We start from the raw sequence: 22,486 nt of genomic DNA on the forward strand, positions 1-22,486 counted from the left end.
AATGCTATCACTGTGTACGTACAGTACTAATGAAAATAAATTAAAATATTCCAATAAATATTTAGAAGTCTAGCTCATATATCACAATCATAATAAGGATGGTGTAATATGTTTGTAATGAATTTAGTACTCTTAAACGATAATTCCCTATGAGCATTTTCATTTAAACAGTGAAAGAAAACTTCAGTGCCCCAAGCTGCTATCAGAGTAATCTTTGTCCCTACACAAAACAGAACAGCAGGTGAATTTAATATATAGGATTGATCAGCATCTCAGGTTACTTCATTGTTCTGCCTGCAGCACAATTCATGTTGTTTAATGTTTTTTGTTCCTTATTTTAAGTTATTTTATTTATTTATAATGTAATTTTTCAAACCTTTTAAGATGCATAAGAAGAGAATTCTTTATATCAATTTTGCAAATGAATCTACAGAAAGCGTCCTTGATAAAGAGAAGAAAAGAAACGACAATTGTCATTATTTAAGTGAAAAGGGAAAAAGCCAATATTTGCAAGTGAATTCATTTAGCTCTTTAAGCTGCTTAGAAGACTTCAGCTAGGCAATCAAATAATATTTGCCACTTTGTGAGGACATGTAATACAGTACATTGCCTTTTCTTTGGCTTTAATTAAGAAGGCCAAAAGCACAAATGCTTTACTGTAAATATCCTCTCATTGCTTTGAAACATGGTAAATGATGGAAAGGTAATTTTCTATATTGTTCTGCAAATCTCTGTGCTTGAGTAAAATTAAATAATTAAACAGTTCCTATCTTCTAAAATTCACAGTTTATGTTCTAGTTTGGAACACATACTTAGCTTGTGACGTTATGAGAATCCAGCTAAAAAGAGCCTTCAAGCCAAAGCAACCTACAGTACATTCTGATCGCCAGTTATGAACTAACCTCACAGAGCTCAACAGAATCGCAGTATTCGTGCTGATTTTGTTTTTTGTATGACTAGAAACATATATATCTGAACTGAAGAATGCAAGTTAAAACTGAAAATAATGTTGTCTCATTTCATCTTAGCCATAAATTGCAAAGCTGTCGCTCAACAAGCAAAAATGAATGCTTGTCTTAATGCCATGTGCACTGAAGGAAAATACAGATGACTTGCATTTTTTGTGTGGTTTCCACTCTTTTAGCTCTTCTTATTAGAATTAAAAAAGTAACATGGTCACAGTACTTTTTTTCTTTTTTACGAACTGGAAACTAAAGCTTAGGCTGAAACATTTTGAGGAATGAGTGTTATACTCAGTTACGCACTAATGAAGAACAAAGTTCTGTATTTGATAGTATACTGTAAGAAGAGGGAAAGATGAATAAATGTACTTGTAACACTGAGTTTCTGGAATATTTAGTAAATTATTTAATTTTGCTGATGATACCAAATTAGGGGGATTAGCAAGCACTGTGGAAACAGCAAGTGAAATTCAAAAAGATTTAGATAAAATTCATGACTGTGCAAATACCTGGCAGATGGCATTTAATGTAAAGTGTAGGACATTGCATGCAGGTAGTAAGAACATCAACTATAAATCCAAAACACTGAGCTAGAAAAGGACACTTGTGAAAAAGACTTAGGTGTTTGTGTTGTCTTTTAAACAACATGAAGAATTAATTAAGAATGCAAAAATGCACCAATATATAGCTAACAAAATATAATTTAAATCAAGGGATGTTATGTGAAAATTTTATAACACTCTATTAAGAATACTGTGTACAATATTGGTCACCATGTTTAAGAAAATATACTGCTTCCCTGGAATTAGTTCAGAGAAGATCAACCAGATGTTGGGGATGCTTGAAGCTTGTCCTACACTGACAGGCTGAAGAAACACTTAAGTCTTCAACAGAGACACCTATGAGTGGACCTGAAAACAGTATTGGAAATCCTCAAATGCATTGACAAAGTCAGCTCAGCTGGTTTCTTCAAACACACAGTGAAACAGGAGCCAGGAAATACAAGTGGTAACTGTGTGAAAGAACGTCCAGCTATGTTGTTGAAACTGCTGCTCTGTTTTTTTCATGAAACGACAGGATAAGATCCTTGGATCAATTAACTACTAACTTCCAAACAGGCTAGAGGGACCAAATGACCTCTATTTGTTTGTGACCTTTCTTGCGTTCTAATTTTAGTAATAGGCGCTCGGGGCTACACTAGAGTGAGCTCAGATTGCTTCCTCAATTTTAGTACGCATCCCGTCAGTTATGCCACTTCTTTTAAGGCTGCCTTTTCCCAGCTCCTAAACCAACATGGATGAGTTATTCTATATAACTGTGCAAGACTGTCAACTGCCATATAATTCTCTGCTGATAGACAAGCAAGCAGATATTTGAATGGGACTTAAACAAAAAAGAAAAAAAAACTCTGGAGAGGAAGAATTGTACTTGGGATGTTAGCAAATCTGAAATGATCTATTCTGTAAAATAAAGATCTAGTAAACAAAGATCTACTTGTCTGTATTGGAGTAAAAGCAATAAAGGACCTTTTTTAGTTTTCCAGCTTTCAAGTGATTAGGAACAATTTATTGATGAGACTCAGTAGTTCTGAAATAAAACATTTAGTGATGAGCAAGTGTCACAAAATACTAAAGAAATCTTTTTTTTTATGGTGTGACATGAGTTCTAAAGTTTTAAAATAGATTAATGGTGTAACTGTGGTATTTGCCAAATGTCACATCTCAATTTTTTAAAACACATTGATACTTTTAAAGTACGTACAGTATGTAATAATGTGATGTTGAAACCTCATCTGTGTTACCTCTGTGCCTTGGGTTTAAGATAAACGAATTACAAGATTCAAGCAATACAAGGTCTCACAAACAGCTGTCTGTAGAAGACAATCTGTAATAATAATGTTAACAGTTGCCACCAGTGGTTAATAGGTTTAGTTGTGTTGAAAATGTTAAGGTTTTAGCAAGAGTGCCTAATTAAATAGGAAAGTAGCTCTGTGTAAATAGACTTTGTTCTTGTGCTCTCTGTCCCTGAGAAAAAAGAAGATCATTTTAAAGGTCACAGGGGACATTTTGATAACATCTTGAAAGGGTCTTGTTACAGGTCTGAGATAATTATAATGGCAGACTTATAGCAAAGCTTGAGATGGGTGGAAAAACAAGTCCTGAAATATGCTTTCTCTGGGTCACTTTCAAGATAAATGCTGGTAATAATTACCTGGAAAATGTATAAATCTTGTTTAACTTATAATCTGTGGTCCTCACATTTAACATGAGAATATATTTCAACCCAAAGGCTTATAGCTGTCTAATATTTGTCTTTTTTAAAATATTGCTGATACAGTAACTCATGGTGCATGTGCAGTATTTTATTACATTTTTGAATTCTCCAAGGATTCTGTATTTCACAATCAGTGATAAAAAATGTTGTATTTTTTTATCTGGTCTCGCCTTCTAGACATTAAATGGATTGGTTATGGAATGCATAGTAGTTCAATGCTGATTGTACACAGTTGACTTCACTGCACTTCACTTATCCCTTAGCCTCAGTCTGCTCAGTCTGCTCTGCCTGTCTCCCTCCCCTGTTCTGCAGTGGAGTGGAGCAGGTGAGCAGGGCTGTGTGCTGACAGCATTCAGCCCTTATGAAAATATGCTGAGGTGGTTTTGTGATTCTCCTGTAGTAATCATCAAGTACTACAGAAATCATCACAGGATTGCTACAAACCAATGCATGATAGGAATACTACAAAAGCCCTTGTGAAAAGTTATCTACCAACAGAATATTTCAGAAATTGGTAAATTTTACAACTACTGATTATGATCACCAAATTGTAAAATAGCCAGTGCTTCACCATGATGTAAACTTAGGAGGAAGGGGGCTGTTCCTAAGAAAATCGCACGGACTCACCGGCTACACGTTGAATAATAGAAAAGTATCGTATATTTTTAATCTGTCCTCACTATAATAATTTAGTGTATTTCTGCAGAGCAGGTACTGTATGCCAGCTCATTAATTACAGGAGAAGGTTATTAACACATAAAAATAGGATAGTACTGTATTATCACAGCATAAAAACCCCAAGAATGTTGTATTGAGAAATACCTTCAGGTATTTTTGGAGAGCTTATTGTTTTTCATTAATTTAGCTTCTGTTTTTATTCAAAGCAATTTATATTCTGTATCCATTTATACAGCTAAGCAAGCGATCTGAGTGAGGTGCCTCGCTCAAGAATACAACAACAGTGCCTCATGTGGGTTATGAATGCACAGCCTTCCAGATCAATGTTCCGAGTGCCTAACCACTATTCCATATTCTTTTCTTCATTTCCAGTACTAGTCTCCCATAACTAGATGCCCATAAACCCTTACTACTGGCACCGGTCAGTGTAGGGGTGATGTCTTCATCGCCAGAACCTGCTGCAAAGAAATATAAAGTTTACCACCGGAAGGTATACAACATTCCACAGGATAATCAACACAAGACTGCTAGTCTTGTCTTTGATAAAATGTCTGAAACAAAAAAGGAAACAGGACATTTTTATAGGAGGATCACTTTAGCTGTGGACAAGCAGCAGGGACATCATTTAAGGGGTTGAAAAGGGGCATGTGAAGGGGACCCACCGGGCTGATGGACCTTCGGCGAACGGCGGTCTGCTCTGTACCCTGGATGCTACCACCCCCGCTAAGGGAGACAAACACGGAGACGGTGGGCCTTTGGGCAGCACCTCTGCCGCAGGGAGAGAGCTTGTGCAAGTGTTTCTGACAAAACTGTAATATTCCTTTATTTCAGCATTCTTACTTTAGAAATGAAATGGCACACCCTGTGTCTACTGTAACTCAGGTTTGTTTCTTAAGTGATTTTGTCCTTAAATTACACTGAAAACACACATTTCTTTATAATATTGTTATGTGTTTTAACAAAGCAAATAGGAAAAGCGCAGGAAAAAGCCCCTTTTTATGTGGGCTATAAATATGCTCAGCCTCTCTTTTTTTGTAGATAAAGCTCTTAAATGGTGCAGAATCTATGAAATGGAAGGAACTAAACACCACAGTTTGTTTCGTTTATTGTACCTTTCTTTTGAATCCTATTAGAGCCTGAACTTGTTTTAACTGAAAAAGACTGCCGACTTCACTCAATTAGCTGTAATAGGATTAAACGTTGGTATGAAATGGGAGGTTTAAATAGGAAAGGAATTTTGGCAGACACCTGCTACATGCACTAAATTAATCTCATAAACTCTAGTATGTAGCCTTGTTAATTGAGCATTTATTCCAAGCGCCGTGTTTCAGAGCTGAGTATGAAGCTGAAATGAGAGCAACCTCTGTCACCAATCGACACAGCTGCCAAGAAAGCATCAGGGAGTGAGAAACATCTGTGAGGTGAGGAGCAGAGAGTGGGAAAAGGAAGGAATCATTGCCACCCACTCTAAAGCACCATGTGGCAGGCTGTCAAAGGGACTGATCAAACCCCTTCAGTAACTGAGAAATCTTTGAATGCTTTCTGAAACCACAGTGACATCCCTGTTTATTAGGGCAAAGGCTGGATGTGTTATTGAATTAAACAGTATAATAATAGTAAACATGTCCTAAATTTTTTTGTATCCCTTACATTTGCCATGTATGGGAATTGAGAAGTTTGTATTTGCGATGATGAGCTGGAGACCCACTTACGCGGCAGAGGAATTCCTAGAGCAATCCAAGTGATGTGTTCAAGTTAAGGACTGATTCAGCTGGGATTTCAACCCACAACCCGCAGATCAGAGTCCCTGCTCGTCTTTCTTGAGTTAGTATTTTTCTAGCTATTCTCACATTTTCTGATTTAACTAACACAGCAGTACATTTGCATGGGTTTCCCCAGTTAGAAAAGACATGGAAGCTCACAGGTTGTGTGCAGATGCAAAGCCCTGTGATTTGTGTTTCCCAATTATTCTTTTTTTCTCTTCAGTTCACAAGCTTGAACCTTAATTGAAGCTTAATAGTACATACTATTATGTTACACATAAGAAGGTTAAAGGCAAATTAGTCATACTGTGTTGTTAACATTTTAAATGTCTTCAGCATGAAAACACCTTAGGGGCATATTTTCAAATTTAATATGCTGCATTCAATAACTATCTCTCTGAGCTCATTCTATCCCATGACCACAGAGCTTTTCCCAGACATGTTATTTAACATAAAGCAATAAGCAATTAAACAGAACTTGAAGAGTAATGTATAAGATCAAATGAAAAGAAGCATCGAATAAACAGAGGCACGGCATATTTCAGGTGCTTAAATTCACTATCATCTTTGGAAAAGTGGCATGGCTGTCAAAATTAGTAAAATATTATCTTTACCGAATAACCTTTTTCTGTAGGAGCTACTGTAGGCATGTTAGATATACAGTACAAGCTATTAAATAATGGCTGGAACAGCAAATTGAATTACACTTCCCAGAATGCCTGTTTATTTAAATAAGATCATTGAAAAATTGGTCTGTGGTGTAACTGCATTTTTAATCACTTACATACTGGACATTGGCTCATGGATATCTTCAATTGCAGCACAATATCTTAATGACAAAATGCTGCTTGAAGTCTCTCTAAACCAATTTAAATTTTGAATTTTGTGTTTCTCTGAATTTAATGGAATTGTTTGCGATTAGTTTACGAATGTTCTTTTAATTTCCTTTGAAGTGTTACTCAACCTGCGGTTCATTTCTAAAGATACAGCATGTTTGTCAAGCAGTCTTCAAAATTTTTTGACATGAAGGTAAAGTGAGAACAGGCTGAGGAATTTAGATAGCCCAATACTCCTCTCTGTCACCTCTATCCACGGCCATCAAAACAGTTCATAAAAAGCTTTCAAGTAACCTCTTTGTAACACTGCTCTAAATTATAAATCAAGGTTTATTTTTCTCTCCAGACATTTCAACACCCTGTTGTTATACTTCCTAAAAAGAAATATTGAACTGCAAAAAATAAAGAAATGTTAAAAGTTTAGTAATTTACTGCTTCATAACTGTTGCTTTAACCTAACTTTGTGGAACTTCTCCATGAGCAGTTGGTATATACAAATGTAATATAAAATGTAATAATATTTCTCAATCCAAACTAAATCACTGTCAATAAAAGTCGACAATAAAAAAACAGTGATTTGTGAACAGTGAATTGTATATATTATATAGAACCTCCATGCAACCTTGTATAACCTGACTGGACAATCTCTCTTTGAATAAATTACTTTTTCTTTATATTATTCTTACTACTATTATCAGAACTTTCTGTGTATATTCTTTTTTCTAGTTTTTGTTTGTTCATTGTTTCACACCCTGCTGTGCACCTGATCCTAGCAGATTTTAAGTGGTTAGTTAATCAGTGTGTGGGCTGCAAAAGATCAAGTCAGGGGTTAATTCCACACTGAAAAGTATAGACCAAGAAAAACTCAGTTACGAGCTTTGAGCCTTCTTCAAGTGTGAGCACATAGCTTCTTTTCAACATGGAATTAATCTGTTTGTCTATTCCTTTGCTCTTAACAAACGTCTGCTGATCTTGGTAAGGTTCCTTCCTATTTGTACGATGCTAAAAGACCACAGCCCTATTTTTATCAAGGTACAGACAAGAACATGAGAAAAAAAAACATAAATTCCCAAAACTGAACTAGGAGAAGTGGTGATTAGTACAGTGAAAGCAAATTTAAAGGATTTATTATTATGTCTACTCTTTTTTAAAATGTCAGAAAAAAAATTAATTGTGAGATGTCCTGCCTTCATCTTCAATCAATACTTTGTTTTCATTACAGTATGTAATTCTAATAAGGAAGATTTAATTATATTCATTTTCTGATCACATGAAATGCTGTCATTAGTTATGGTGAAATTCATTAGTAACCGCACATGTTTGCAGACGCTAAAATGCCACTGAATAGAACAGCTTTTCCATGCTTAAAATAATACATTTGCAGATTGTTTAATAATAATTCCCCTTTTAAACAGCTTTACCTTACTGGCTACCACCGTTCAGCTGTAAATTCTCCCTCTGTCCTTTGAATTTAAGGGGATAAGGATATATGAAAGAAAATGTCACATCATTGCACTGAGGAATGATCACTATTCAAATGTAACTTTAAAATCTATTTAAGTCTTTGCAGTTTATACAGAATGTTTTGGCTTTAAACATTTGTATTATGCATGTCCCCATCTATCTCTTAAATGGCAGACATTATGTGAGACTAATAAATAAACAGTAAATTGATTTGTTCTCCATGTTAAACCAAATTAATCTAAGGTCAGCTTTAGCAGCAAAGTAAATCCCAACTACAGTATGAAGCTCCTTTTTTACATTAGATACTTTGTTTTTGCTTGTGAAAAATGTGGATTACATATAAATACATATCACAAAATCATTTGAAAAATATTTTGTTCTATTTTTTGTTAATTTATGTCAGTATCAAGAAATAAACAGTATAAACCCACTTTTTTACGAAGGCATTTAACAATTTAAAAATGATTCAGTATCATTGTTCTGCTGCTGAACATTAGAAAGTTTCTGATTTTTTTTAATTCCAAAATATAAGAAAAGAATGGACCTTCTAATGACAGTGACTACTATGCAGAAGACCTGGGCAATGTGGTCTTTAGTTTTATTCAATATCTCCATGAACCACAGAACCTGAATAAAAATTTCCCTGTCTTTTCTGACTTTAGAGGCTGCCAAGCAATTAAGTTTCTGTCAAATCAAAATCACCTTTGAGATGACAAAAGATCCAAAAAATTCTGACAGTATTTGATTGGACTAAAAAAAATTAAGATTTTCTGCCATCAGCCATCACAGGCCATTAAAAAGAGCAAATAATGTCACTATAAAGTTAGTTTATGTTTCAAAACACATCTTGAATCATAGAAGTACAGTTAGCAGTAGTGGGAGACTTTGTCTTTGTGCCTCTGTGGTGCAGCATTACTTTCACCTTTCTTGATGTTAAATGGTCAGAAAATATAGTGAGATAAAGTGTTAATTTGCCATCTCATAAAACCTTTCATGTCTGAAGCCCTGCGATCACACATTGTTTAAGAGCAGGGAGAGGATGATTTCATCCTGCCACAGCTACAGTACAATAGGCTTTTACCACAACACAAAACCTTTACAAATTTCAGCAGTGTGGCATGTTTCCAGAAAGACTGCAGATTAGAGACTATCAAATAATGAGCATGAAAACAGACTCCCAGACTGGATGATGTATTCTGGACAAGACTAAACTGACACTAAATGCTGAGGCAATGTTTGACAGTTGTTTTTGTTTGTGCTATTAATACTTTGTGATTTGGGGAGTGTCTTTCTGAAACCTTTCTTTCAAGGAAACTTAGTGTGGAATTACTTTCAAGATCCAAAAAGATCTTAAAAAAGATTTCTTCTGCTGTTTACTATTTCCTTCAAGGTATAAGCCTATACAAGGGCTGATAGACTAGATACAAAACTACAGATCTAATCAACTCTCCCCATCTCTTCAGGGGAACCTGCTACTAAAAGAACACCCATGGGTGCAGAAACAACAGAGGTAAAGGCAGTAACACAAACCTATACAAGACATGTTTTGAACATGAAAGGGTTCCAGTGGAGAAGTGCAAATAGAAGTTTGCTTTGATGTATTTGAGGCATTCTTCAACAGCTGTTGCCGTATTTCTCTGAAGATCTGATTTATTACCTTTGAAACACGGAAGATACATCAGCAGGCCTTCTAGGAATTCCTTTATCTGCTACAAAAAAAAACTATTTATCAGCCATAGCAGTGATGTCGATAAACAAAGGGAGGTGAGGGGATTTTATGTCAACCTCAGGTCTCAAGTGTTATTAAAATCACAATAAGATCATGGTCAAAATCTGAATTGGTTTATAGGAAGACCAGAAGTTTTTATTAAGAGGTTTCAGAATCAGTCACATCTTTGCTTAAAATGACTCTAGTTAATACAGTGAAACCTAAAGAGGTCTGCTTGTTATTTGGCTATGAAAATACAAAGGACCTTTTGGGTGGTATCAGTTCTAATCCCTGAAACCTTTTAATTCAGCACCATGTGTCTAGTAATCACATTATAAGGTTAAGGTTAGATGAGGAAATCCTGTCTACAGCAGTAGCTGTTCTTCTCAATACCTTTACTAATAATCTTGCTATATCCCCAGATCTTTTTAACCTAAAGCTTTAGTAAGGTTTAGAATAATTACTTGGGTGGCATGATGGTGCTGTGGTTAGTATTGCTGCTTTGCAGCACTGGGGCCCTGCAATGCTGGACCTGGGGTGCTATCATTGTGGAGTTTGTATGTTCTTCCTGTGTTCGTGTAAGTTTCCTCTGGAAGCTCCGATTTCCTCCCTCAGTCCAAAGACATACTGGTAGGTTATTTGGCCTCTAGAAAATATTTTTCCTGGATCATGCACTTTATTTACCAATTGTATAACTATGTAAGAAGGTGCCTTTCTTTACCCATTGCCAATCATATAATAATCAAATAAATAAAGTACCACCTGCGTATCTATTTACAATAATTGAAGGCCTTTTGGCGACCTCTAGTGGCATCTGCAGTCACTCATTGACCAGCCTCCCACATAATCAAGATATTCTTTTTTATATTCAAATAATAGCCTTTTCAATGTCATTGAATTATTTAAAAATTGATGAGTCTGACAGCTTCTCCAGCTTGGCTTGTTTTTCTTTAAATGCTTTCTATTTTATTTGTTTCTGAGTGGGTGAAAAACCTTTAAAAAAACACACATTTCCCAGGTGTGCTTTCTGGATCACTTAAGACACAAAAAACTAAAGTGACAGTGTTAGAATTCTGAGCAATTTCTGCATTCATTGAAGCAGTTTCATTGCTTCATTGTTCATTCTGAAGAAATTCTATCATCTTTGTTAATGCCTCTGAGGATTCAGAATACTTCTGTCAGGTCTCCTTTTAGCCTTTTCAATGCAAGACTAAAAAGGTTCTGTTCCTCCAGCCTGTCCATGTAGGACATTCCCTTAAGCCCTGGTTGCTCTTCTCTGGACACATTCCAGAGTGCTCTCCTGGGTAAGTGTGAGCTGCCCCCAGGTGCTCAGTGTTTCCTTTCCTTCTTCCAGAGATACACTGGCAAGGTTAGTTGATGTCTTGAAATTGTCCCTGTGTGTGTGTGTGCCCCTGCAATAGACTGGCTACCCCTCCAGAGTGTGGTCCCACCCTAAAGCCCTCTGTCTGCTGCAACACTCTACAGGACGAAGTGACTATGGGTGATGGGAGAATGGATGGCGCACAAATGTAACTTCTTATTGAGCCATTCGAATTGAAATATAATGTTTTCATTATGTCACTGCTTATAATGGAATGAACACCCCCATGTGAAAATGGACTACCATCAATAGCAATAGTCTTATTAAATTCTGATACTGTACAGTACATAGAGCACAAATATTAAGATGGTGTTGTCTACCGAAGCAACTACGGTATGCTTTGAATTCAGTACAGGACAGGCAATAGTTTTTAGTATTTCATGTCACACATTAAAATAAACACAAAGAAATACTGACGTTGCATATACTTAGCAACAATTGAAAGGGTAGCCGGTTAGCTTGATTTAAAGTTAACTGAAGCAGAGTATAGAGAGACAGATGGATGCAGTACCTTATGTGGAGTTTGTGGCACGTGTCTGAAAAAAGGGTACTGTCCATACAAGGCCTGGGCGCAGGGGTTATGTGGATATTGCTGGTAATAGCTGTAGCAGTGGGGCCCGATCTGGCTCTGCCTCTCCTGGCTTCTTCGCTCCTGCTCCTTCATCAGCTGCAAGTGCCGGCCTGTGTGCGACTGTAGCATGGTCTTGCCCTTGACACCGCTCTCTGTCAGGCTGCGGGGACACAAAAAGACACCCACTTCAGACTGTTACTCCAGCAGCATGTCAAGAACTGCTACCTGCGTGAGACACATTTTTTTTGTTCCTTTCTCTTACATCCAGGGTCTTCAGAACTCACTGTTTTGATTGTGACTAGCAAGATTGTAATATAAATTCAGCCATCTCCTAAACTGACATCCCATAATAATGAGTTAAAAGTCAGCGGCTATGCAATACAAATGCATCAAGTCTTGCCTCTGCCTTTGGATTTTCTCTATCTTCCTTATTTATTAGAGGCACAGAATATCTATTAAATTGTATTTTGCGTGTTATAGAATGTCAGTGCATGAGCTGTTTGAAGATCTGTTAAACTCTTATTAATGCCACTCAAATGCATACAGTGCCTTGCGAAAGTATTCGGCCCCCTTGAACTTTTCAACCTTTTGCCACATTTCAGGCTTCAAACATAAAGATATAAATTTTTTATTTTATGTGAAGAATCACCAACAAGTGGGACACAATTGTGAAGTGGAACGAAATCTATTGGATTTTTGAAACTTTTTTAACTAATAAAAAAATGAAAAGTGGGGCGTGCAAAATTATTCGGCCCCCTTGCGTTAATACTTTGTAGAGCCACCTTTTGCTGCGATTACAGCTGCAAGTCGCTTGGGGTATGTCTCTATCAGTTTTGCACATCGAGAGACTGAAATTCTTGCCCATTCTTCCTTGCAAAACAGCTCGAGCTCAGTGAGGTTGGATGGAGAGCGTTTGTGAACAGCAGTTTTCAGCTCTTTCCACAGATTCTCGATTGGATTCAGGTCTGGACTTTGACTTGGCCATTCAAACACCTGGATACGTTTATTTGTGAACCATTCCTTTGTAGATTTTGCTGTATGTTTGGGATCATTGTCTTGTTGGAAGATAAATCTCCGTCCCAGTTTCAGGTCTTTTGCAGACTCCAACAGGTTTTCATCCAGAATGGTCCTGTATTTGGCTGCATCCATCTTCCCCTCAATTTTAACCATCTTCCCTGTCCCTGCTGAAGAAAAGCAGGCCCAAACCATGATGCTGCCACCACCATGTTTGACAGTGGGGATGGTGTGTTGAGGGTGATGAGCTGTGTTGCTTTTACGCCAAACATATCGTTTTGCATTGTGGCCAAAAAGTTCGATTTTGGTTTCATCTGACCAAAGCACCTTCTTCCACATGTTTGGGGTGTCTCCCAGGTGGCTTGTGGCAAACTTTAGACAAGACTTTTTATGGATATCTTTGAGAAATGGCTTTCTTCTTGACACTCTTCCATAAAGGCCAGATTTGTGCAGTGTAAGACTGATTGTTGTCCTATGGACAGACTCTCCCACCTCAGCTGTAGTTCTCTGCAGTTCATCCAGAGTGATCATGGGCCTCTTGGCTGCATCTCTGATCAGTCTTCTCCTTGTCTGAGCTGAAAGTTTAGAGGGACGGCCAGTTCTTGGTAGATTTGCAGTGGTCTGATACTCCTTCCATTTCAAGATGATCGCTTGCACAGTGCTCCTTGGGATGTTTGAAGCTTGGGAAATCTTTTTGTATCCAAATCCGGCTTTAAACTTCTCCACAACAGTATTACGGACCTGCCTGGTGTGTTCCTTGGTCTTCATGATGCTCTCTGCGCTTTCAACAGAACCTTGAGACTATCACAGAGCAGGTGCATTTATACAGAGTCTTGATTACACACAGGTGGATTCTATTTATCACCATCAGTCATTTAGGACAACATTGGATCATTCAGAGATCCTCGCTGAACTTCTGGAGTGAGTTTGCTGCACTGAAAGTAAAGGGGCCGAATAATTTTGCACGCCCCACTTTTCATTTTTTTATTAGTTAAAAAAGTTTCAAAAATCCAATAGATTTCGTTCCACTTCACAATTGTGTCCCACTTGTTGGTGATTCTTCACATAAAATAAAAAATTTATATCTTTATGTTTGAAGCCTGAAATGTGGCAAAAGGTTGAAAAGTTCAAGGGGGCCGAATACTTTCGCAAGGCACTGTATACCTGTCATTTGTGTTTTCTCCTGATTGCCCTGAAGATTTTGTCATTTCAATAATACTGTATCATGCTGCTTTCAAGGCAGGGGTTTTCAGCCTTTCCTTGCCTACAGAACCCCTGCCCAAGAAATCCCTTACACTAAATCTCCAACTGAAGTCAACAATAATTTTCTGCTACTATCAGTTACAGAACATTTAAAAGTTAAAATTAAGTTGTGAAAATGAAAGTACCTTAAGCGTTCAATCAGACCACATCCAAAGTGTATACAGTGTAAACACCACTGAATTTGGGGTGAAATGTTTTTGGTTACTTCTGGTGACCCCATGGAGGTCTTTGAAATATCTCTTCGAACCTCTGGTTGAAATCCTTTGTTTAAGACAAGAGGGAATTGTAAATCTAGGCGATGCACTTGGCACTCAGACTGCTGTAACCTAGAGAGAATCTATAGTATCTGAATAGTGCGAGAACAAATTATTTGTTTTGTACGTTCTAACATTTCTGAGGAAAACAGCTCTCCAGAAAGTAAAAGGGAGTCTGGAACAGTCTACATTTGATCCGAGATCTCAGTGTAAACAACTATAGTAGGATATTTTTTATTATTGTAAAACAAAACAACTTCTAAAAATAATCCTCGTTAGTAACAATTGGCTTATGAACAAAAAGCAAAGTGCAAACAAAATGAGAAAATAAAAGTACCTTAATAATTACAAATTTCACCATTAGTATTTGATGAAGTAGTAATACATTAGTACAGACTCGTTCATATGATGATTTCATATTCACCTACTGTATTACATGTCCAATACAGAACAGTCATTTCAGTATTTTAATGTGAAAAAAGTTTCCTGGAAAAAGGTTAAATAACAGACACCTATCACATTCAAAGCAAGCTTTGTAAATACAGCAGGTTGTTTAAGGTGGACAGTGTATTAGTACAATACACTTTTAACTTTCCTCTTTACCAGTGTCTCAAAATTTCATCTACAGTAATTAAGTGTGGCAAGCATGCTCCGCTAATTAAATGATCACGTTACATATATTAACAGCAAAGCAAACGTGTTTCACACATGTTAAGACAAAAGAGCTCAAATAGCTATAGTAATCCAGAGAGAAAATCACTGAAACTCACTGCTCTCCAAACAGTTTTCTTATAAGTATCAGAAGTTTTGTTATGGGATCGCTTTGCCAAAACTAAATATATAAGTATCAGATGTCTAAGAAGTAAGCACAGTAAAAAGTCTGACATGTAGAGTGCATATCATGTTAAGGTTTCTCAGATATTTTTATCTTCCATAGATCTTTTCCTTTTTTTGCATTAAGTAGATTTGGCTTAAGTAAAATGAGACCACAAATAAAATGCAGCAACTCTCACAGCTATCTTATCACAACATTATAAGTACTGTACACGCTGTATTTTATATTATATTGATGTATCAATGTTTCTTTTTAGAAAGTTTGATTGCTGTTTCCATTATTTTATGTTGGCATACAGAGATTTAAGTAATGAAAAGTAAACAGATGTACTCACTAGACCAAATGTTTCAGTATTTCCACATCACAGTTAATCCATTGAAATATTAGTGCACTGCTTGCATTAGAAGGTGTGTGCTGCAAAGTCCCCCTTGCCATTATTTAAATTTAAATCATTGTAAAATGACCAACAGGTTATTAATCCTTTTGTTCGAATCTTTTCCTCATCCCCACCCTGTCTCAAACTTTTCTATCTACTTGCAACTGTGCATAAATGGCAATGACTGATGTCACACTGCTTTCAAAAGCTGTGTCCTGTAGCTAATTGGCTATCTAAAACCTGTCTTTTCTGAGCAATGTTTAATGAATGATACACACTGCCTTTCTCAGATAAGAGGAGGGAGGATAATGAATATGAGATTGACAACACAAGGGCAGAAATAAAAAGTGGCAGATTAGGCCCAACTCCCAGGCCCTGCACATTGTCTGTCTAAGTCGGGCAAATGAAGACACAGAGCATCAACCCATTGAAAGGGGATTAGACTTTTCCACAGAATAATCAACAAACATGCTTAGTCTTTGTGGGAACCATTGACTTCAGCCTATTTCTTGCCACCATCCGAATGGATTTGCTTGGAATATCAGTTGTCATGGCTCATCAGTATTCCCCATTAGAAGCGAAGCAGGAAGGGAGATTTTGGTCTTTCTGAAATGTTGCTTTGAAAGATAAACAGAGCAAATACGAGAATGGCTTCTAACAAGCCTGTAAGGCAAGAACACTGTGCTTTAAGCACGGTTTGCACTTCAGATGTGAGGTAATTGGCAAGCCTTGTACTTTTTTCCCTCTGTAATTCCTTTCTTACCGTAGTGAAAGTGCTGCTTAATCATATTCTTCCTGGTAACAACACAGCCAAGTGCTGCTGCTGTATAATTGCCCTTACAAGACACTGGTATGTTTTAAGAATCAAAAGAGAAGTTGAGCACTGTCCACTCTGTTGCATTCCCACATTCTCAAACAAGCGTTTTTAATTTGCATTCATTCGCCATAGACATCTTCTTTGTCTCAACATTTAAAATGATTGAAAATGGGCAATTACAAAAAAGCAAAGTCATAACTGAGTCATGGTGTCACGCACATTTTTTCATGAATAAGAAAATAAGGACACAGTTCTGGAATCTTTGCACAGAACTGAAAACTTAGTATGTAGGTCATTCTGAAAAGGAATTAAAAGAGAACAGAGAAATGCTTGACAAAATGTCAAATTCTTGTCATTTCCACTTTCATTATGCTATCAGTAAGCTGTTTCAACTTCACAACAGGGATCAAGCTTGTCGCATTTTTAATGACTGTGTACAGAGGACCATAATGCATGTAATACCACTGTATTTGTTGTAATGCAAAGACCACCATTAGTGATGATCAATGCTCCAGCATTCACACTTTCTAACCCTTGAAAGGCCAAAGAAGATTATGATAAGCTCATTTAGATACATCCTCCTCATAGGTTAATCGGGTAATGAAAAAGAGAAGCATGCCAACTGGTAACACATATAACACCAGTATATTGATTGATTGCTTTTGCAGTTTCTGCACTGGGCTGGTGTCCTGTCCGGGGCAAGAATAGTCATGTGCTCCCAGTCCTGCTTTACACCCTCGGCCTCCAGGATGAACTCTGGGTTGGTCACAACCTGCATCAGGACAAGGGGGCTTCTCACAAACGATGGATGAATGTTGGGGGTTTTTCTAGTAAAACCCGGAACAAAGGATGGAAATGTACTGTATGGTAGAGACTACAACAAATCCTTATAATTCTAAGAAGCAAACTGTGCAGGAACGAGACAGAGCTGATGAGAATTAGAATGGCACGAGATAGAAATTAAATCAGTGGAGAATAAATGTTAACAATTTAAAGATTTTCTTCTGAAAGCAGAAATTCTAGATCAGATTCTAGAAAGCAGTAGTGCAAATGGTCAATTTAGAAAAACAGAAGATTTTACATTATAAAATTATGTAGGGGGAGTACAATGAATTGTGGGAACCTGTCAAAAGGGATATTTGAAAGACCAATCACAATAAAGAAAATGTACTTTTTCAGTATTAACACAATAAAATAACAGGAATGAATGAAGTAAAATGTCTCTCACAGATATTAACAGGATACTCTTAGACTATGAAAAGAGTGATTTATTAAATTAATATTTCTCTTTTTTATCAGGGAGAAAATCAACATCATGCCTAAGACAAAAGTGAAAGTTATATACTAAACAGCAATAGCACAGAAGAGGCCAATATCATACAGAGGCATTTTCAATGAACAGAGTATTGTTCATAGGCATTTAATAAATCTCTTCCAGCAGTCACTCAAGCCAGGTGTAGTGTTTATGGACTAAAACATGATAATGCAGTACCCGTTCATAACAAGCGTTTTTGGTGACAAAATTTCATAATTTCATAATTTAGTTTTTGGTCACAAAACCAAATCAAGTAACTATAAACCAATAAGTTTTACTTTTGTTGCGTGTAAGATTCTAAATATAACAATTAAAATCAAACTAGAGGATCATCTATATCAGATATTTATGAGGAGATCAGACCCTAATCTCTCCCACTTCCTCCTACTTTCTGTAAGTATAAGTATCACGCTTTTTGCTTACCTGTGGGTAACCTTTGGGTTTCATTTTTGCATCCCTCCCTCCACCCCCTTCTTCACACATGTAGTTGCTCCCAGACTCATCCCTCAATAAAGGACAGGGAAATTCCCCGACAATCCCACCGTTGTGGTCGGATTGTTGTTCTTCCCAGCCAGGTGAGATACAAGGAAACTAACTATTTAAACGGGATTCTTCTGGGAGGTATTCAGCGTGGATCTATAAAAGGAAGGCCTTCCTTACCTAACTTAATAGAGTTCTTCAAACAAGCAGCAAAAGAAGAGGGTACAAATACAGTATATAACATAGTGTATTTCAATCTTCAGAAACCTGTAGATGAGGTAATTCATAAAAGATTCATTCTCGCAAACGTTGCAATGGGGTGAGTTCATATTGGAGTGCCACAAGGATCTGTTTAAGGACCACTGCTCTTCTTCAATGGTCTAGCTCTAGATTGTGTTATAGTTTGTACACCAGTCAAGTTCACAGATAATACTGAAATAGGAGGATCAGCAAACAGTGTAGAAGTGTCAAAGAAAGTTCAGAAAGATTTAAATCAATTTCAAGACTGAGCAAACACCTTGCAAATTTCATTTAATACAGACAAATAAAGAGAGAGATACATGCAAGTACAGTAGGAGAAACATACACTGTAAATATATGACAAAAACAGCCGAGACTGAAGAAGCTAGAGATGAAACAAGGTTTGGGTTTTTATTTTGACCTCTTTGCATCTGCTGTAGATCAAGAGCAGGGCTTGATTCAAGTATTCATAAAACATGAGTCAAAAACATGAGTCAACCCAACGGCCATCTTCACTATGAACCAAGAAAAACAAAGCAGAGGATACAGCTGGAAACTACAGGGATACACTAGTGTCCTTCAAGAACTGACTACATGAGGTCTTTGGATCAATTAACTGACATCAGCAAAATGAGCTTGATGGGCCCAATGACCTCCTGCCCTCCTTTGTGTTCTTATATCAGCAGAACCTGAAGAAGTATTAACAATGTTAGGTTTTACTTAAATCTCATTAGTTTAAGCTTTTTACACAAATAGATATGTGTGACTTTCAATCACATAATTATACATCTTAAAACCTGTTTTCCTGTTGCAGGACAGGTCAGCCTCAGTTTATTAAACTTAAACAAATGTTGTTGTGCAGAATGATTGGTTTTGAAAAACAATTGCCCAGATGATTCCAATGTGGTATGGTTAACTTAAGAATTTATTCTTCTCAGACAGGAGAAAAAAATGGAAATGTTTAACCTACTTTGACAAAGTAGTAAAGTGAAGAGAAAAGAGCTGTCTGTGGATGCAGTCATAGAAAAAGAGTGCTCACAGCATGAGAGAGTCTGCAGATGAAGAATGCAAGCTGTGGCTCCTATTAATTATACTTTAGGGCCCCACTTGATTTGTTACGGTTGTTGTTGTGAGATACTACATATTACAGAATGACCTTCACACCTACAGGGGATATGTTGAGCCATTTTAATCTCAAGTCCTTGAAGTTGTTGAAAGACTGACATTCTCACTTGCTGTGTATTAGAAAATGTTCTTTGAAAAGACTGAAAGCAATACAAGTGCTCTTGACTCTTTGAAGGAAAAAAATATCAGACCTTTGCTTTCCAGATTGAGCTGCTTAAATTTGTTTTTTTCTGTTTGATAGACAACGGGGATCTTTGAGCAAAGTCCTTAGAGGACAACAAAACGAGCGTTGTGATCCCGTGAAACACGCTTCAAAAGTTGTGCTCACGTCTGTGAAGACTATTTTCCCTCCTTTTTTCCACCTCTGAAACAGGAAGTGTGTGTTGTTCTTGGGGAACTTTGAGAAGTGGTGTCACAGTCTAGTGACCCTTTCTCCTCATTAAAACATTCCCAGAGACAGTTCTCTGCATGGCGCTATGTAACTCCAACAGCCATGAACTAATTTGGAGTCCTTGTTTTGATCATACACTGGTGAAAAGACCAAACAATATTTTTCTCTTTCAACACACAGATGTCTTTCAGCAGCTCGTCAGTCTTTCTCACTTCCCTTTAAAGTAAAAGCACCTATTTATTTGCTCTTTTCACTACTAATTCTCTTTTTGTCCTTTGTGCCTCCTGCGAAGCTAGCAGTCAGACACTGCTGTAAAAGATTTTCTCTACGGAAGACTTGAATCACTGAGCAGGGATAATGGTGTGACTGAGGCAGACAAGTTCCAAATCAGAGGCAAGGTACAATCAGGTTCAGACCCTGCACTGGCTAACATGTTCGTTTGCCTTTTAAAATATCTGTGTTAGGAATAGAGGATAGTAATAACGCTTTCAAAATGTCATCACATTTTAAGCAGTGTTGAGATAAATTGTAAAATACAGTAATTCTGAATAGTATTCTATTTACTAAGTCACATACATGCAGAAAAACCACCCTAACTAATTTCTAATTTAAACTAGATAATTAAATTATCTGCTGCATTTTTTGTACTTTACATGAAATGACCAATGGGTAGAACTTGGTTTAGTTGAGTAGTGATGTTTCTTCCTTACCTTATTTTCCTCTCACTCATCCTTGTTTTTCCCTCCCCACATCCTTTCCTAATTTATCTGCTCATTGCCCTTCCTCCTCTATTCACCTGAAGGATGCTCTACAGCCATAACATTGTGTTTCCACTCTATTTTTTGCTTTTCAGTATTAGTTAACTAACCTCTGCTTGTTTTGTTTTCATCTCATTTACTTATGTTTCCTCCAAAAAGACTTTAAAAAACTTTTAAAAGTTTTTGTTTTACTTTTCTGTTCATTTGTGTTGTGTTCTCAGAAGCTAAAGCAATGCTAGATCTGGACAGTGCTTGAATAGAAAATGTTGGAGGTGTTCCAATGGGACCAGTAGGTGTTACTTGTCACTCTGTACCAGAGATTCCAAATGCACCAGAGTGTGGTCACCAGGAACACAGCCCTGTAAGAGCTGCCGTCCTTCAAAAGACATTTCAAAGCCAGATGCTGACCTCCTTTGGTAATTAGACCTCCACCACCAATGATGGCACTGTTCCAAAGTCTCACAGTGCTACTGCTGCAGTCCTCACTGCTCCACTTTACTACTTGTGCAGATAGTATCTGGTACAGAATTTCTGCAATAAACCAAGTCAGAGGTGCCCAACTGTATAACACTTTAATAAGCACGGCACCTCTGTGTTAGTATAGTGCTTCCTTCTGAATGAGAATCGATATAAAATAGCAAAGTTACCATTTTTAACAACAGCTATATTACCCTGCAACTCACAGCTGGCAACCTACTGCTGCTAAATAGGTGTGAGCCTGGTCAGTACCTGGATGGAAGACCTCCTGGGAAAAACTAAGGCTGCTGCTGGAAGAGGTGTTAGTGGGGCCAGCAGGGGGCGCTCACCCAGTGGTCTGTGTGGGTCCTAATGCCCCAGTATAGTGACGGGGACACTATACTCGAAAAAGGTGCCAATCATGGACATTTTTACCAATCATGTCCACCTTACAATCCCCATTTTTGAATTGGCTTCATCACTCTGTTCTCCTCCTCACTGATAGCTGACGTGTGGTGAGCGTTCTGGCGCACTCTGGCTGCTGTCACATCATGTGGGGCATGTCCAGAAAAGCAATATATGTGTAAGGAATTATTATTATGTATTATTGATTGGGGTGTCCATGAAAGTGCTATAATAAGTATATTATTATTATTATTATTATTATTATTATTGTTGTTGTTGTTGTTGTTGTTGTTGTTGTTCTTGTTATACTTTTATTAATATAATTTAAATTCAGAACTGCAGGAACAGAATTATGAGAAAGCTTTTGTGCAACAGAAGTTGTCTGCAGTATTGTTACCATTGAAAACATCTGCCTGACTCTTCCTTATATTACCACCAGAGGTCCCCATAATATCATGGATCAATTGTTTCTGGGATTTATATAACTGAATAAATGTATTCAATATAATGCTTTCTGATGGGGGAAAATGTACGTTTAAGTTAAAAAATTATATGGCCTAAATGTTTTAGTGGAGAACTAAGAAACGAACAGTAAATAAATTCTCAAGGAATTTGTCATGCAGATTTTTGCTGGAGAAGAGGTCTGTAGCATGTCCCAGATTACAGAAGGAAATCCATTAGTATAGAGGAAATCCATCAGTATACAGTGATTTTAGCATCACTGACATTGAGGTATTACAAGTGCTAATACTGGTTAAAAGTAATAAAACACTGAAGCCTGGCTGTATTTTTATAGTTTCGCTTAAGGAAATAAGGGATGTTATTCATAGACATTTTAACCATCAATAACTGTGATTTGTGCTTAGTGACACAAAACCGCTTCAGTGCAAAATACAGCACCACTTCATTAAAAATTGTAATACCACTTCAGTAAAAAATGGGACAAACCGGACCAGCTAACTACTGTACAAGCCAGTCAATCTGACTTATTGTACTGCTAAAATTATGGTACCAGTAGTAAGAGCTAAGCTAGAAGAACGCATGTAAAGTAATGGCATTGTAACAGACTGCCAGCATGGACTTAACAAATGACTGAAAACTGGTGAACACATACAAAATC

At 37.1% G+C, this 22,486-nt stretch overlaps 1 protein-coding gene across 2 annotated transcripts in view; it reads right to left on the bottom strand.

Moving 5' to 3' along the window:
* Window positions 1-22,486, bottom strand: part of tfec (transcription factor EC) — a 74,195-nt gene that overhangs the window by 43,481 nt on the left and 8,228 nt on the right. For both annotated transcript variants that reach the window (XM_088924315.1, XM_088924314.1), the window contains exon 2: window positions 11,578-11,797. In XM_088924315.1, coding sequence (XP_088780441.1) covers window positions 11,578-11,766 — 189 coding nt within the window. In that variant the 5' untranslated portion in view covers window positions 11,767-11,797. The remainder of the gene's footprint in view (window positions 1-11,577; window positions 11,798-22,486) is intronic.

The sequence above is a fragment of the Atractosteus spatula genome, chromosome 8 (assembly GCF_055471065.1).
Source record: "Atractosteus spatula isolate fAtrSpa1 chromosome 8, fAtrSpa1.hap1, whole genome shotgun sequence".
NCBI lineage: Eukaryota > Metazoa > Chordata > Actinopteri > Semionotiformes > Lepisosteidae > Atractosteus > Atractosteus spatula.